This window comes from Vipera ursinii (assembly GCF_947247035.1).
Source record: "Vipera ursinii genome assembly, chromosome: 7".
NCBI classification, from domain to species: domain Eukaryota; kingdom Metazoa; phylum Chordata; class Lepidosauria; order Squamata; family Viperidae; genus Vipera; species Vipera ursinii.
Genome location: NC_139521.1, coordinates 49,329,721 through 49,345,454, shown reverse-complemented (window position 1 = coordinate 49,345,454; position 15,734 = coordinate 49,329,721). Strand labels below are relative to the sequence as shown.

The following is a 15,734-nucleotide window of genomic DNA, read 5'->3' as shown; positions in this document are numbered from 1 at the left end:
AGATACGCATAGCGCCATAGACGAGACGAGACGCCGGAAGTGCAAGCGAGAGGTGCCGCTCTGCCTGACATCATCACTTAGCGACCGGGTGGCGGGGAGGAGACGGAGCTAGACGATCAGTCAACCGAGACTTGGGGAGAGAGAGGAAGGGCGTGGCCAAAAAGTAGGTAGCGCTGTTACCGTAGCGGGACGCGTAAGTCTTCTATCGCGTGCTACTTATTGGACGTTAGAGAACGTTTGGTTCTCTAATCTTCGCCTTGGCTGGCAGTTAACAGGCGTTAAGTCTTGTTCCACACGGTATAGGGCAGGGGTAGGCAACCTCGGCTCTTTTATGACTCATGGACTTCAACTCCCAGAATTCCTGAGCCAGCTGGGCTGGCTTAGGAATTCTGGGAGTTGAAGTCCATGAGTCATAAAAGAGCCGAGGTTGCCTACCCCTGGTATAGGGATCTCTTAAAACAGAAAAGTTGAAATGGCCTTCTGTATTTTTTTAAAAAAGACATTAAGTATTTAAAAGCTTAGAGCGAAGAAAAAAGCGTACATTTCCATCTTGGGAGAAAGGTGTTGTAGAACGGAGGCTATGCCGCACCTAAGCGGACCGTCCTTGATGCTTTGACTGAAGTTACAAGCAACATTAGGAGAAGGAAGGAAGGTAGAGTAGGGTAGAAGCCTCTGTCGTAGCTTGGTTACACGTGCGCATTTTTCTTTCTACCTGGTATCTACTAAAGTGCACAAATCCATATGAATACTATAAGGGTACAGAGGGAGCAACGTTAATAAGGCGTTATATATAATGCATCAATCTATGAGGATTCTTAGTCATCCAGGTAAAGTTGATTGGAAGTTGAGTCATGGCAAATGGACTTTTCTTTTTGATCTTGAAACGTTCTGCTGCTTGTCAAAGTAGCTTCTATACATATTCTTAAAAATATACAGAGGGAACATAGAAAATGTGAATGTGCCATGCAAGTAAGGAAGTAGACATAAAAAAGATAAGAAAGCAGAATAAGAAATAAAGAAGGTTGTATCTGAACTTAATTGAAAACAGGTATTGTTTTCACTGTTTCTGCCCCATGATCTGCAATATCTCTTGTCATAAACTGGTCGTATTTTAATTTGAGGTATAAATGTATCTGTTTAGGGCCTTGGGGCCAGATCATTCTCAGTAATCAAATTCTTCCATTATCTTAGCAGGAATGTTGTTTGAACAATGGTTATGCTTCAAGATAGTGATTTATGGGGATTATTATGCCTCTTGTCATATACTACACCTCAAGTGGTGGTGGTTATCAGGGAGACTTTATGTCCGCGGGAGACCACCATTGTCCAGATTGGTGGGAGTGAGTCCCTCCTCCTGAGATGTGGTTCTCGGGTTCAGATGGGCTTGTTGCTTACATCTCATCTCAATCCTGCCAAGACTGAGTGGCTTTGCGTATCGGCATCTCGGGCTAACCAAACTATTCCACCTTTAATGATGGGGGGGGTGAGGTGTTACCCCCTGTTGATACGGCTCGCAACTTGGGTGTCCTCCTGGACTTACGGCTCAGTTTTGAAGATCATATAGGAGCCGTGACCAGGGGAGCTTTTGCCCAGGTTCGCCTGGTGCACCAGTTGCGACCCCACCTGGACCGAGATGCCCTACGCACAGTCACTCATGCGCTCGTGACCTCCCGTTTAGACTACTGCAACGCTCTCTACATGGGGCTGCCCTTGAGGACCACTCGGAGGCTGAGAATTTTAACTGGGGTTTTATTTTCAGGGATAATTTAATCTTTTAATTGTCTTTTAACTTTGTATTTTGTATTGGTGTGATTTTAAAATGCCCTGTAAACCGCCCTGAGTCCTTCGGGAAAGGGCGGTATATAAATCTAATAAAATAAATAAAAAATAAATAAAAAATGTGCTTGAAATAGGGAAGCCAAATTTAAGATCAAATCTCACTTAAGTAGAAGAAATAATTTAGATATTAGATATCCCAAAGTATCCTCAACCAGATTATGGAAACCCATCCACTCTAGAATTTCAAATGACTGCAATGAGATTATTAATTTGACTGTTAATTAAAGTACAGATAACTAAAAATACAAGTAATTGCAAACTTTATTTTGGCCTTATTCTTTGGCAGCAAAATAGCAATTTCCCCCATTTCATTTACATAAGACTGTTCAGTGGAGTTATTTGTAATAGTAAAAGAACTTTCTACCATGAGTGCTGAAGCCTATTGGACCCAATTTTTCCTGCAGTTTGTAAACAAAATCATATCTGCAGTGAATTAGTTATGATGCCATTGACAGCTTGTGCTGGAGATATCACAATTTGGCAAGGCATTTTATTGGCTATCTACATCTCAGTTAAAGAAGTTCATTAAGATTCATTAATTAGAATTTGGATATTCTGTAGATCTTGGCCAACCCTGGACAAATTCAGGTTCTGGACCTCAGAGAAAGCATGGATCTCCAATTGTTCTTTGTATCCTATGAACCTGATGCGGAAAGTGTGGAAAGTACTCTGCAGCACATGGAAGATGTAGAAGTATTTATTTTTAACTGTTAAATCTGCTGTTATTTACATAACCATTTGTTTTATTGGGGGAAAAATTAAAATTTCCATGTACGTGGAGATGGCTGGGAATAACTTCTGAAGCCTTGCAAATGATGCATACAGTTATTGGCTGGTCTAACCTTATATTTCTGGATAATACCTTTTTTAAAAACACTGTCTAGATCAGGGGTGTCAAACTGCCAGCCCGCGGGCCGGATGCATCATGCAGAAGCCGCGCCCACCCCATTCCCAGCAATGGCAAAATCGTCCTGATACGTTGCGCGACGTCACGTGACATCGCATGTTTGACATGTGGTCTAGATCAATATACCATCCAAGGATTAAGACTGAAACACTCATGATCATTATGACTTGTACTGCTTAGTGGATAGTGGAGCTATTCAGTAACTGTTCACTGAATTTGTCCTTGTAGTGACTCTTGGTAACATTGAACATGATATTCTCCTGTTTTTCTTCTTTAGCCTCAGTATTATATCTAAACTTTTGAGAAAGTTTCCAAAGGCAATATTCTGCATATTAGTTCTATTCTGCCCCATTATTTTGGCTTACCCAAAGAGTTTTAAGTTTTATCTTTTGTACTGTATAAAATATATCTGCCACATGCTGTCTTCAGGAGACACTATCTAGAGCAGGGGTATCAAACTCAATTTCATTGAGGGCCGCATCAGTATTGCGGTTGCCCTCAGGGGGCCAGGTGGGCGTGGCCTGGGTGGGTGTGGCCTACTGGGTAGGCGTGGCTAAAGTGCGTACGGCCTACTGGGTGGGCATGGCCAGCTCTACATCGTTTGCATCAAGGGTGCCTATGGGGGCCTGGGCAGGAGTGGGACAGATCTGAGGGTCTCTGGCAGAAGGGGGGTCTCTGGGCCAGGGCCAAGGCAGTGGGGGCCATTCCCTCACTGTTTCCAGGATGGCTTCGCGGGCCGCATGAAACCACTTCGTGGGCCGGATCCGGCCCCCGGGCCTTGTGTTTGACATGTCTGATCTAGAGTTTGGACATTATTGTCCTCAAATTCTCGTCTCCCTGCAGTTTTACAAAAAGACTGTGGACCTCTTGAACAAATAGTTGGGTTCAGTTCTAAAGTAGGTAAGAATTGCAGAAACTTAATCCAGGAGAAATAGCTCTCTGGAAGGCGGCTGATTTAAATAATGTTGTACTGTACAATTGTCAGAAGAGATGGTATTTTCTCTGTAGAACTAAGTACACAATAATACTGTTTCTTTATTTTCAGGGAAGAATAGGCATGAATAGAGTAGAATAGAATAGAATAGAATAGAATAGAATAGAATAGAATAGAATAGAATAGAATAGAATAGAATAGAATAGAATAGAATAGAATAGAATAGAATAGAATAGAATAGAATAGAATAGAATAGAATAGAATAGAATAGAATAGAATAGAATAGAACAGAACAGAACAGAACAGAATAGATTCTGATGATTGTACACACAAGGAATTTGTCTCTGGTGCATAAGTTCCCATCCTACATACAAATAACAAAGTGATAAGTCATAGATCATAAATCATAGTTACAATAATAAATTATAAGATACAATGTTGCCTTTTTTGTTACGTTTTCTAGAGTAATTGGGTCTGTGCTATGCTCTACTGTTCCAAAACAGATTTCTCTAGTGTTTACATAATGGTTGTCCCTGATGGTGGCCTGGTAGCTTCTGCTGATGTAAATGTAGCTGTCCAGATGCTAATGTAACTAGCAAATCTGAAATTATTGCAGTTTTGTGTCAGTTGCATATGGTTACAAGCATGCAAATAGTCCTCAACTTAAAACAGTTCACCTAGTGACCGTTTGAGGTTACAGTGGCACTGAAAATAGTGACTTACAACCCTTTTTCACAGTTATGACCATTGCAGTGTCCCCATGGTCATGTGATTTATGTTCAGATGCTTGACAACTGACTCACATTTATGACAGTTGCAGTATCCCAGAGTCATATGATCACTTTTTACAAACTTCTGACAAGCAAAGTGAATGGGGAAGCCAGATTTACTTAACAGCCACGTTACTAATTTAACAACTGCAATGATTTGCTTAACAAATGTGGCAAGAAAAGTTGTGAATTTGAGCAAAACACAATAAATTTCTCACTTAGCAACATAAATATTGGGCTCAATTGAAGTTGTAAATTGAGGACTATCTGCATTTTGGGGAAACAATTCCATGCTGCTATGAACCTTTAAATCGCTTAATAGCATTTCTTAAAGGACTTCATTTGTAACATTTGGATCCTGCACTAAGAAGAACTTCCTTGGGGCTCTTAGTTAAGATCAATAATATTGGATTATAGTAGGAACAAGGTATTCTAGCAAAGGCTCCAAATCTTTAGAATACCAAATCAAGCTTAGTTCTGTCCCTTCATCTATGGACAACTTTCTCTTTAAGGCTGTCTTTGATATACAGTATTTCATCTGCTATCATAGTGGCTTTATTTGGTAACTCATTTTTTACTTATAAAAAGATTATTTTTGGAAGGTATAAATAAATCAGAATGTAGCAAATTTGTAAACAATAATCTACATATACAGAAATCTAATTACAAATACCTGTATTATTTCTGTAATACAGTTAAGTCACGATCTGATTATGACTTCCTAAATATTTGTTTTCTAATCCTGTGGCTAGGGAAACTTTCTCATTAATGTCATGGGAAGATTCCGTTGTTTAATAATAAAGGACCATGTTATTAAAATGGAGAATGGCTTTCTAAAAGAAAATGAACACATGGCCACGAACCACAGATTCTTGACATTTTAAATAATATAAAAACAGTTTGGAAACAAGATCTAATGCACTGGAAACTGTTCTTGCTATTAATATATTTGAAATCACTCCAGTAACTGTAATTAATACACTTTAAAGGTCTTTCTGATTTTTTCCCCATTGTGTAATTATCTTATAAATCATTTCTGTTAATTTTTATTATTAATACAGTTAACTCCAAAGAATAATTTTACTTTATTTTTACATTAAAGATGAATATCAGCAAAAATATAATGTGCTATGGTTTCAGCAAAAATTGTCTTGTGATGTTTAATGTACAGATGACTCCTTTATAACTTTTAGTTATACTCAAATTCATCACTGATTATTTTCAAGTATAAAATAAATCGGTTGAATCATCAATTATATAAGAAAAATAGGCATTTTTGATAATTCTGTTTTTTCATGGATTTCTGGATGGAACTATGCCTATTATTCATTTTAGCCTTGTAATGGCTTTGAGCTAAGAGACAGTCCCATTGTCGAGTTTTATCTATGGGAAAATATTAAGTCACATCTCCTGTTCTAGGTCCTATTTTATGTTCTTCTACATTGATGCTTCTCAACTAATGAGATTTCTCTCACACTAATGATATATAGAAGTAATCTAGTTATGTTACAATTTACTGCCCCAATGATCAAAAAGGGATGGGGAGAAAGATAAGAGAAAGAGGAGGAGAGCAACTAGTCAAGTGTGTGCCAGTGAGGCAAAAGGAACATCTCAGCAGTAAGTAGGTTTTGAGCAACTTCTGAAACATTTCAGCTTAGAAGAGAAAATAAAACAATCTTCATTACATGTTTCTAATAATTTGCATTTTTAAAAAATTCCGAGTTGAGGAAGTATTATTATATACAGTCCCAATTAGATATCATTGATATTTTATAGTTTTAATAGTAAAAAATATTCACAATTAGTATTATTCAATTTACTCTTCCTGATAAATGTAATACCAGGACCTCTCCCTCCCTCTCTCTCTCTCTCTCTCTCTCTCTCACTCTCTCTCTCTCTCTCTCTCTCTCTCTCTCTCTCTCTCTCTCTCTCTCCTCTCTCTCTCTCTCTTTCTTTCTTTCTTTCTTTCTTTCTTTCTTTCTTTCTTTCTTTCTTTCTTTCTTTCTCCCTCCCTCCTATATATATATGTGTGTGTGTGTGTTCTAAATATACAGTATGTATATATTCTCCTATATGTTCTGGGAAAAGTGAGATGTTTGTTTCCGTCTTAGTGGAGTCCAGGTTCTTTGAGAGACTGATTTATGGAACTGTTTGTATTTTGGGGGCATTTGAAATAGAAAGGAAAAACAAATATATTTTTTAATTTGCATCTGTTTGATTTCTGAGGTCTTGTGGCTTGCTAATTTCCAGAGCATCATTTATACTTATTATTTGATATATATTCCATTTCTACTCTGGTAGGAACTTGAAGGCCACAGTGAGCACTCAGAATAAGATTATTTTGTTAAATATGTGTATTATTGCAGTCTTAATATTAAACTGCCCCCCCCCACCCAAAGCAGTGCTGCAGCCCAAAGAAGTATTAGAGGCGACTATTATGCATCCCATGGACTGCAAAAATAAGAAGTCCTAGACTAGGGGTGTCAAACTGCCGGCCCGTGGGCCAGACACGTCATGAAGAAATCGTGCCCACCCCATTGCCGGCAATGGGGGAAAAGTTCCGATACGTCGCGCGACATCACGAGTTTGACATGTCTGTCCTAGACTGAACCTCACCCAAAATATCACTTGAAGCCAAGATCGCTAAACAGAGGCTGTCAGACTTTGGTCATGTCATGAGAGCTGACTCATCCGAAAAGTCAATCATTGCTAGGAAAGATCAGTGGAAAAAGGAGAAGGGGCCACCCTAGTATCCTCTGACTGGACACTTAAAAAGATGACACTGGGATGATCATGGCAGATCTGAAGGAGGTGGTGTGAGACAGAGGGGCATGAAGAGTGCTGAGCCAGAGTGGCTGAGGGTTAGGCATGAATGAATGGCTGAGGGTGACGAAGAATATTTACGGTAAGCCATTTAGCTATGGCAACAATGACTCCAGAAACTCAAACCTGCATTCCAAAATTGCTTACTGCAGACAAGAAGGAAGTAATAGAAATGCAAAAGATCAGCCTAGAACTTAGCACTCAAACTGTATGCATATCTCAAACCTAGTGTTTAAATCCTAGGCTTTTAGTCTTTAGCGTATCCTTTTTCTGCCCTTGAACGTTGGATGTATTTGTTCTGTGTTTGCATGGTTCTGCTTGAATTGAAAATCACTAGTTCTCACCTTGCCAGTTTCAATCCTTATGCATAGTCTGTAGTCCACTTGTTCTGAAATATCCCTTAATTTTTCCATAAAAAGATTTTGAGGAGTAATCCTGATTAGTTTATAATCTCATATGATGGATCACTGATTCTACCACAACTTTTGTGTTGCTCAAACTGAATGTTGGTTTTAGTAAAAAATATTAGTTGAACTCTAACATTGTCTGATCGAATGATAAGCAGGACTCTTGTCCTTTCCTACCTGTACTTTATGGTCTCCTGTATGCATGTCCAGAGGTTCGGAGGGGTAGTTTAGACCAGCGTTTCCCAACCTTAGGAACTTGAAGATGCGTGGACTTCAACTCCCAGAATTCCCCAGCCAGCTATGCTGGCTGGGGAATTCTGGGAGTTGAAGTCCACGCATCTTCAAGTTCCTAAGGTTGGGAAACGCTGGTTTAGACATTGACAAATTGTTTTATGATATTGTGGTAGAAGAAGGGAAAAGTAAATTCAAGGTGTTTGGGTAAAGGATAGAATTTAGATGATTCTTTCCCTCATTGGTTATTATGTGGGATATTTAATCTGCAGTAAAATCCCCAAAGTAATAATTTGGGGGTAAAGAGGACTATAGATAAGCCAATAGTACAGCCATATCCAGCTCTGTTTAATGGATTGGTAGGCATTTTTCTTGGTAAGCTTGTGCAAGAATTTATTATAAGCATGATTAACCTCAATCCTTTTTTTCCACTCTTGTATTTTGTTTTAAATTAAAAATTCCTAAACATACTCTTGGTCTTGTTTTTATTAACCCAAAAAATATGTTGCTATTCTTAGTCTGCAGCAATTATGAGCCATGAGGTCCATAAAATGACAAACACTGGAAAAAATGAGGGAGGAGGAAGGTTACCTAAAATATTTCAACCAAAGATTTCTACATTTGTGGCAGACCTTTTCAACATTTTCATTACTGTTCCTTTTGTCATGAATGTGGAATATTTTAAATATACTTTTAATTTTTTTTCCTAGTGAAAAATGACCACTGCTAACAAGACTCCGCCTGGTGCAGATCCAAAACAGCTGGAAAGGACAGGAACTGTTCGAGAAATAGGTTCACAAGCTGTTTGGTCTCTTTCATCTTGTAAACCAGGTAAACTGCAGCAGCATCTTGTTTATAAAGAGGCCAGAAACTCCCTTAAAAAGTAGAAAGTAACTTTTGAATTTAATTTAAAATCAATATGACAATCAAACTTAAGTGTTTTAGGCATTTGGTGTCCAAGAAAATGATTCAGGAATATAGAATGTGTGCTACTCCTTTTCACTAGCAAGAGCTTTTTAGATTACCATTAGACAACCCATGGTCCTTGGGTCATCATTTCAGAGACCAGATTCTTCAATGCCTTAAAACAATGACAAGAGCTTCTAATGTACTAGAAATTTTTTTAAAAATTTAAGGAGATATTCAGAGATGTATCTGCCTTGAAAGCAGCTCATGTTGAAGTGCATAAGATAGTCAAACACCAGGAGTTGACCATAGGAAATGGTTTATAAATGTTTAATGTTTAAATTGGCCAAATTTCAGTTCCATGTGGATCATGCGCCCTGCATTTTAGACTTATTCTTTAGTTAGCCGATTTGATATATCTTGGTTGTAAATTTCACCATATGATCCACCATTCCACCCAGTTAAAGGTCACAGACATAAGAATTTTAGTAGCATATAGGTACTGGTAGATAGATGCTCTCAATGTTCTAGTATTTTTCTATGCTTCCAAATGTAACAGGTTCTATGCATCGTAGGATAGATTATATAACAGTTAGTTTTGTTACATTGATTGCATAAGAACGCTATACTGAAGTCTCTGCTTCTGTATATTCAAAATAGGATTTGGGGTGGATCAGTTACGAGATGATAATCTAGAAACATACTGGCAATCTGATGGATCACAGCCTCATTTGGTCAACATCCAGTTCAGGTAGTGAATATTTATGCTCCAATATTTTTCATTATGCATTTACTATTTTTTAAAGAAAAATCTCTTATGCAATTTACACACACACACACACTAATCCATGACCCATTGGGTCATCATTTCAGAAATACCGTATATACTTGAGTATAAGCCGAATTTTTCAACCCACTTTTTGGGCTGAAAAATTCCACTTCGGCTTATACTCCAGTCAACAAAAAACCTACCAAGGACTTGTGCGCGGCCGAGGCTTTGGTGCTTCCGGGATCGCGCGCACCTCTCCCAAGCCACCGCCGTCCGAGACCTGCCGAAGTTTGGGGAGGTTTGGGGAGGTGCGCGCGCACCTCCCCAAACCTCCCCGAACGTCGGCAGGTCTCCGTTCCTCCTGCCGACGTTTGGGGAGGTTTGGGCGCCTCCCCAAACCTCCCCAGGTCTCCGTTCCTCCGCGCAGACCTGCCGACGTTTGGGGAGGTTTGGGCGCCTCCCCAAACCTCCCCAAACGTTGGCAGGTCTCCGTTCTTCCTGCCGACGTTTGGGGAGGTTTGGGCGCCTCCCCAAACCTCCCCAGGTCTCCGTTCCTCCGCGCAGACCTGCCGACGTTTGGGGAGGTTTGGGCGCCTCCCCAAACCTCCCCAAACGTCGGCAGGTCTCCGTTCCTCCTGCCGACGTTTGGGGAGGTTTGGGCGCCTCCCCAAACCTCCCCAGGTCTCCGTTCCTCCGCGCAGACCTGCCGACGTTTGGGGAGGTTTGGGCGCCTCCCCAAACCTCCCCAAACGTCGGCAGGTCTCCGTTCCTCCTGCCGATGTTTGGGGAGGTTTGGGCGCCTCCCCAAACCTCCCCAGGTCTCCGTTCCTCCGCGCAGACCTGCCGATGTTTGGGGAGGTTTGGGCGCCTCCCCAAACCTCCCCAAACGTTGGCAGGTCTCCGTTCTTCCTGCCGACGTTTGGGGAGGTTTGGGCGCCTCCCCAAACCTCCCCAGGTCTCCGTTCCTCCGCGCAGACCTGCCGACGTTTGGGGAGGTTTGGGCGCCTCCCCAAACCTCCCCAAACGTCGGCAGGTCTCCGTTCCTCCTGCCGACGTTTGGGGAGGTTTGGGCGCCTCCCCAAACCTCCCCAGGTCTCCGTTCCTCCGCGCAGACCTGCCGACGTTTGGGGAGGTTTGGGCGCCTCCCCAAACCTCCCCAAACGTCGGCAGGAAGAACGGAGACCTGCCGACGTTTGGGGAGGTTTGGGGAGGCGCCCAAACCTCCCCAAACGTCGGCAGGTCTGCGCGGAGGAACGGAGACCTGGGGAGGTTTGGGGAGGCGCCCAAACCTCCCCAAACGTCGGCAGGTCTGCGCGGAGCAACGGAGACCTGGGGAGGTTTGGGGAGGCGCCCAAACCTCCCCAAACGTCGGCAGGAGGAACGGAGACCTGCCGACGTTTGGGGAGGTGCCCAAACCTCCCCAAACGTCAGCAGGTCTGCGCGGAGGAACGGAGACCTGGGGAGGTTTGGGGAGGTGCCCAAACCTCCCCAAACGTCGGCAGGAAGAATGGAGACCTGCCGACGTTTGGGGAGGTTTGGGGAGGCGCCCAAACCTCCCCAAACGGCAGGTCTGTGCGGAGGAACGGAGACCTGGGGAGGTTTGGGGAGGCGCCCAAACCTCCCCAAACGTCGGCAGGAGGAACGGAGACCTGCCGACGTTTGGGGAGGCGCCCAAACCTCCCCAAACGTCGGCAGGTCTCCGTTCCTCCGCGCCCTGCCTGCCTGCTTCTTTCCGCAGCGGAAAGAAGCAGGCAGGCAGGTCTCCGGACGGCGGAGGCTTGGGAGAGGTGCGCGCGATCCTGGAAGCACCGAAGCCTCGGCCGCGCGCAAGTCCTCGGTAAGCTCCGGGCGGTCACTTGCTTCGCGTCTCCTGAGGGAAGGGGGGGCGACTGGAGCGGGCGTGTTTCCTCGCCTGCTGGGCGCCGCGATTTGCCCGGGGAACGCGCGGGCCCCGAATGGCAGCGTGGAGCGAGGAAGCGGACAGCCAGGGCTTCCCCGAGAGCCGCGGCCACACAGGGTATTCCTGTGTATTCAGGCTTGCAAAATGGCGGATCGAGCCTCTGCTGGCGGCAGAGGCTTGCAGAACGGCGGATCGGCTTATACTCAAGTCAATAACTTTTTCCAGTTTTTGGGGGTGAAATTGGGGGTCTCGGCTTATACTCGAGTCGGCTTATACTCAAGTATATATGGTATTTCTCTACTAGATTCCTCATTGCTTTCAATGAAAGAACTTCTAATGTTCCTGCACTCACTGGAAATGTTGGAATGCATTCAGAGAAGTATCTCCCTAGAAAATAGTCCATGTTGAACTATATAGCATAGTCAAAAATTTCATTTATTTTCATTTTTATTATTTTTTTATAAAAATAAAAATATTTATAAGCATTATAAACATTACTTTTTTTTACGAACAACTCAAGGCAGCAAACATATTTATTTTCTATTTTCCTCCTACTGTATTTTGCCCGCAATAACCCCGTAAGGTAAGTTGGGCTGAGAGAGAATAACTGGCCCAAAGTTAGCCAGTCAATTTTCATGGCTAAGGTGGGACACAGTCTCCCTGGTGCCTTAACCACTAGACCAAACTCTCTCATTAGCAAACAGTAGCATAAGAAATGTTTAATGACATTTTATACTATATCATGAACTATTTTATAATAAGTTTTATAATAAGTTTTATGTTTTTCAGTATTGTTTCAATCTGTATACCTACCTTACTCTGTACACCGCCCCAAGTCCCTCGGGAGAAGGGCGGTTTATAAAAACAAACAAATAAATAAATAAATAAATAAATAAATAAATAAAATAAATGTTTTATAAAATTTGCTAAATTTCAGTTCCACAGGAGTCATGGGCCCCAGTTTACTAGCCCTTTTGAGACACCTTAATTCAAAAGCTGTTGTCCTACGATGCATCATTTTTCCCTGTTAAAAGTTAGAGGAATGAGAGTTTTAGTAGTATACTAGACAACCTGTGTCCTGTTGGGTCATCTTTTCAGAAATATTTCCTCAGATTCCTCAAAGCCTTCAACAGTGACAAATTTTCTAATGCACTGCCTTCACTGGGAAAGTTGGGATACATTCAGAGATTTGTAGCACAATCAAATATCAGCATAGGAATGTTTTATAACATTTTGTATTCTGTCATAAACTTTTTTATGATAATGTTTATATAATAAAATGTATTATAAAATTTGCCAAATTTAAGTTCCACGGGAGTCATGGGTATTTTGGATGCATTACGCATTTGAGGTACCTTGGTTCAACAAGTTTTGCCCTAGGGTGCACCCTTTCACCCACCCAGTTAAAAGTTGCAGGAACCAGTTTTAATACTATATAGATACGGTATATCATAGAGCAGTAAAGGAGCAGTAAAACACACACACACCAAGGCAGGAAAATTATGATATAAAAAGAAAACTCCAAAGATTGAACATTTCCCTGTGTAAGGACCTGCCTCCATTTCTCTACCAAGAAAGCAGAACTCTTGAAATTGGCATCATTTCAAAAGGAACTTTTATTGGCAGGTACAGAAAGCAGGAAAGCTAGGCAGGATCTGAGGACTTCCTGCCCAAATCAATAGGTTAAACCCGCAAAACCATAACCCAACCCCAGCTGTCCATCCAGTTGGTTCAAACAGGCCAATCCACAGGTGACATTGAGCTGTGGGAAAGCAACCGATCAGGCACCTCTCAAAGTTGTTAGGTCTTCTCCAGTTCCTCCCTGCGCGCTGAGATAAGGCAGATGGCCCCGAGGTATACCTTTTACACCCCATAAAGGATACACCAAAGCAGATGATGACTAGATGACAGTCCTTGACTGGTACCAAGTAAGTCCAAAAAAGCTCTCCAGAACTCTGAGGTGAACTGGACTACCCTGTCTGATATAATGCATTGTGGAGCCCCATGCAGCTAGCTGATATATATGTAATACAACCAATCTGGCTAAGGCTTTAGCAGTGGGAATCTTCTGGCAGGGTATGAAGTAGACCTGTTTGGAGAATAGGTCCATCACAACCCAAATGACAGTGGCAATTCTACTATAAAATCCATAGAGATCTCTCCCCAGGGTGCTGTAGGGCTGGCCACCGCTTGTAATAATCCTCTTGTTTTTCCTTTTCTCCGCTTTGCCGCTGCGCAGACGGGGCAGCTTGCCACATAGCTTTCAATGTCCTTTTTTATAGATGGCCACCAGCATGGCCTTTTGGTCAAATGGAGAGTTTTCACGAACCCAAAATTCCCTGCCATTTTTGAGTCGTGGCAGAGTTGCATAATTTTTACTCTCTAGGGTTTTGGCATGTATAACATTTCTCCTACCCAGGGCAGTTTGTCCCTCATTGAGCAAAGGTTCTTATGATTAAGGAACCATTTGTCAGTTTCTAATGCTATTGTAAACTCGATCCCTGATTTGCTGTTAAAAGGTGGGTTTTTCCTAAGGTTTTCCTTTCTGGTGGTCGGAGCCTCTACGTCATTGCTCCCCGGCCTCATTTTTTTTTGCCTGAGCTTTTATGGTTACAGGAGCCGCTAATTGTTTTGGGGTCATCAGAGTTTGATTACTTCGGACTTAAGCTATTGTATTGTGGCATCCGCAACAAGGCATCAGCTAAAAGTTATTTCCCCCAGAGATGTACTTAATTGAGAAATCAAACTGGTGGAAATGCTGGGACCACCGGGCTTGTTTTGGGGACAATTTCCTTGGGGTTTTTAGTGCTTCAGGTTTCTTGTGATAGGTCCACACCTGAAAGGGGATTTTACTCCCCTCCAGAAAATGTCTCCACGTGAGCAGAGCCCATTGCACATACACCTCCTTTTCCCACACTGCCCTCCTCTGTCCTGTTTCAGTGAGCTTTTTGGATGTGTACACATAAGGTTGCAATTTCCCCTCCTGATTTTCTTGGAGCAGCACCGCCCCCCCACCGCAACATCGCTAGCGTCTGCCTGAATGACAAATGGATTCTCTGGGTCTGGGTATTTTAACACCGGCTCAGCCGAAAAAAGTTGCTTGGCACTCCATAGTCCATTTCAACTGCTGACTGGGTTTTGGTTTTCCACCCTTTTGTTTTTAGTAGATTTATGATGGGGAGGGCAATTTGGGCAAAATAGGGAATAAACTGTCTGTAGAAATTCGTGAACCCAAGGAAGCTTTGCAATTGCTTCCATGTGCGAGGCGGCGCCCACTCCAACACTGCACATACCTTCTCTGGGTCCATTTCTATCCCCTGGTGGGAAATCCGGTAACCGAAGTAGTCAATGTTTTCCTTGTGGAACTCGCACTTTGATAGCTTGGCGTAGAGGAATGCTGCATGTAGCTTGTTTAAAACTGCTCTGACCAATTTGATATACTCCTCCGTCTCGGTGAATATTAGGATGTCATCCAAATACACCAGAACCCCCTTGTACATGTGCTCCTGGAGAACCTTATTTATCAGCTGCATGGACACTGTGAGCACCCCTTGTACTCTCAAAGGCAAGACTTGGAACTGGAAGCACCCCAAAGGGCAATTAAATGCCATTTTCCACTCATCCCCTTCCTTTATTCTAACTCGGTAGTATGCTTCTCTTAAATCCAGTTTGGAGAATATTTTACCCTTGGAAAGGTGAGCCAGCATGTCCTTCATTAATGGCAAGGGATAGGCGTTCTCACAAACAGTGTTTAGAGACCTATAATCCACACACAGGCGTAGAGACCCATCTTCTCCCGGATTTACACAGGACTAGCTAAATTCTTTTCAATGAACTTCTGCAGCGCCTCGAGCTCTCTAGGAGTCATTGAATAGAGCTTGGGTTTGGGTAGTTTAGCTCCCGACAGGAGGGTACAACGGTTATAAATTTTACAACTGGGTCATATGTCACTTTTTTCAGTGCCATTGTAACTTTGAATGGTCACTAAACAAATGGTTGTAAGTTGAGAATTACCTGTGTCACACAAATAATATTTCCTTTAGCTATATCACCAGGATAATATTCTTTTCAGTTTGTTGGACTTTTATGAATAAGAGACACCTCTTCACTAAGTCTTTCAGTTAAGTGAGATTTCAATATATTTTAGTTAAATATACTGTTTAGCCTAGAAGTGTCCTGAGGCTTTTTTAAAATAAAGTTAATAAATGTAATAAAAAAAATTAATTTTTTTTAATTCTGTGAAAATGT

The 15,734-nt window shown here is 42.2% G+C and overlaps 1 protein-coding gene across 2 annotated transcripts in view; it reads left to right on the top strand.

Annotated features, from left to right (window-relative positions):
- Positions 1-76: 76 nt before the first annotated feature.
- The window catches only part of ANAPC10 (anaphase promoting complex subunit 10), a 36,342-nt gene continuing 20,684 nt past the window's right edge, over positions 77-15,734 (top strand). For both annotated transcript variants that reach the window (XR_014493064.1, XM_083367792.1), the window contains exons 1-3: positions 77-163; positions 8,622-8,742; positions 9,478-9,568. Coding sequence is in view for 1 of the 2 variants with exons in the window: in XM_083367792.1 (XP_083223918.1) it covers positions 8,628-8,742; positions 9,478-9,568 (206 nt within the window). In the remaining variant the exon portion in view is untranslated. The remainder of the gene's footprint in view (positions 164-8,621; positions 8,743-9,477; positions 9,569-15,734) is intronic.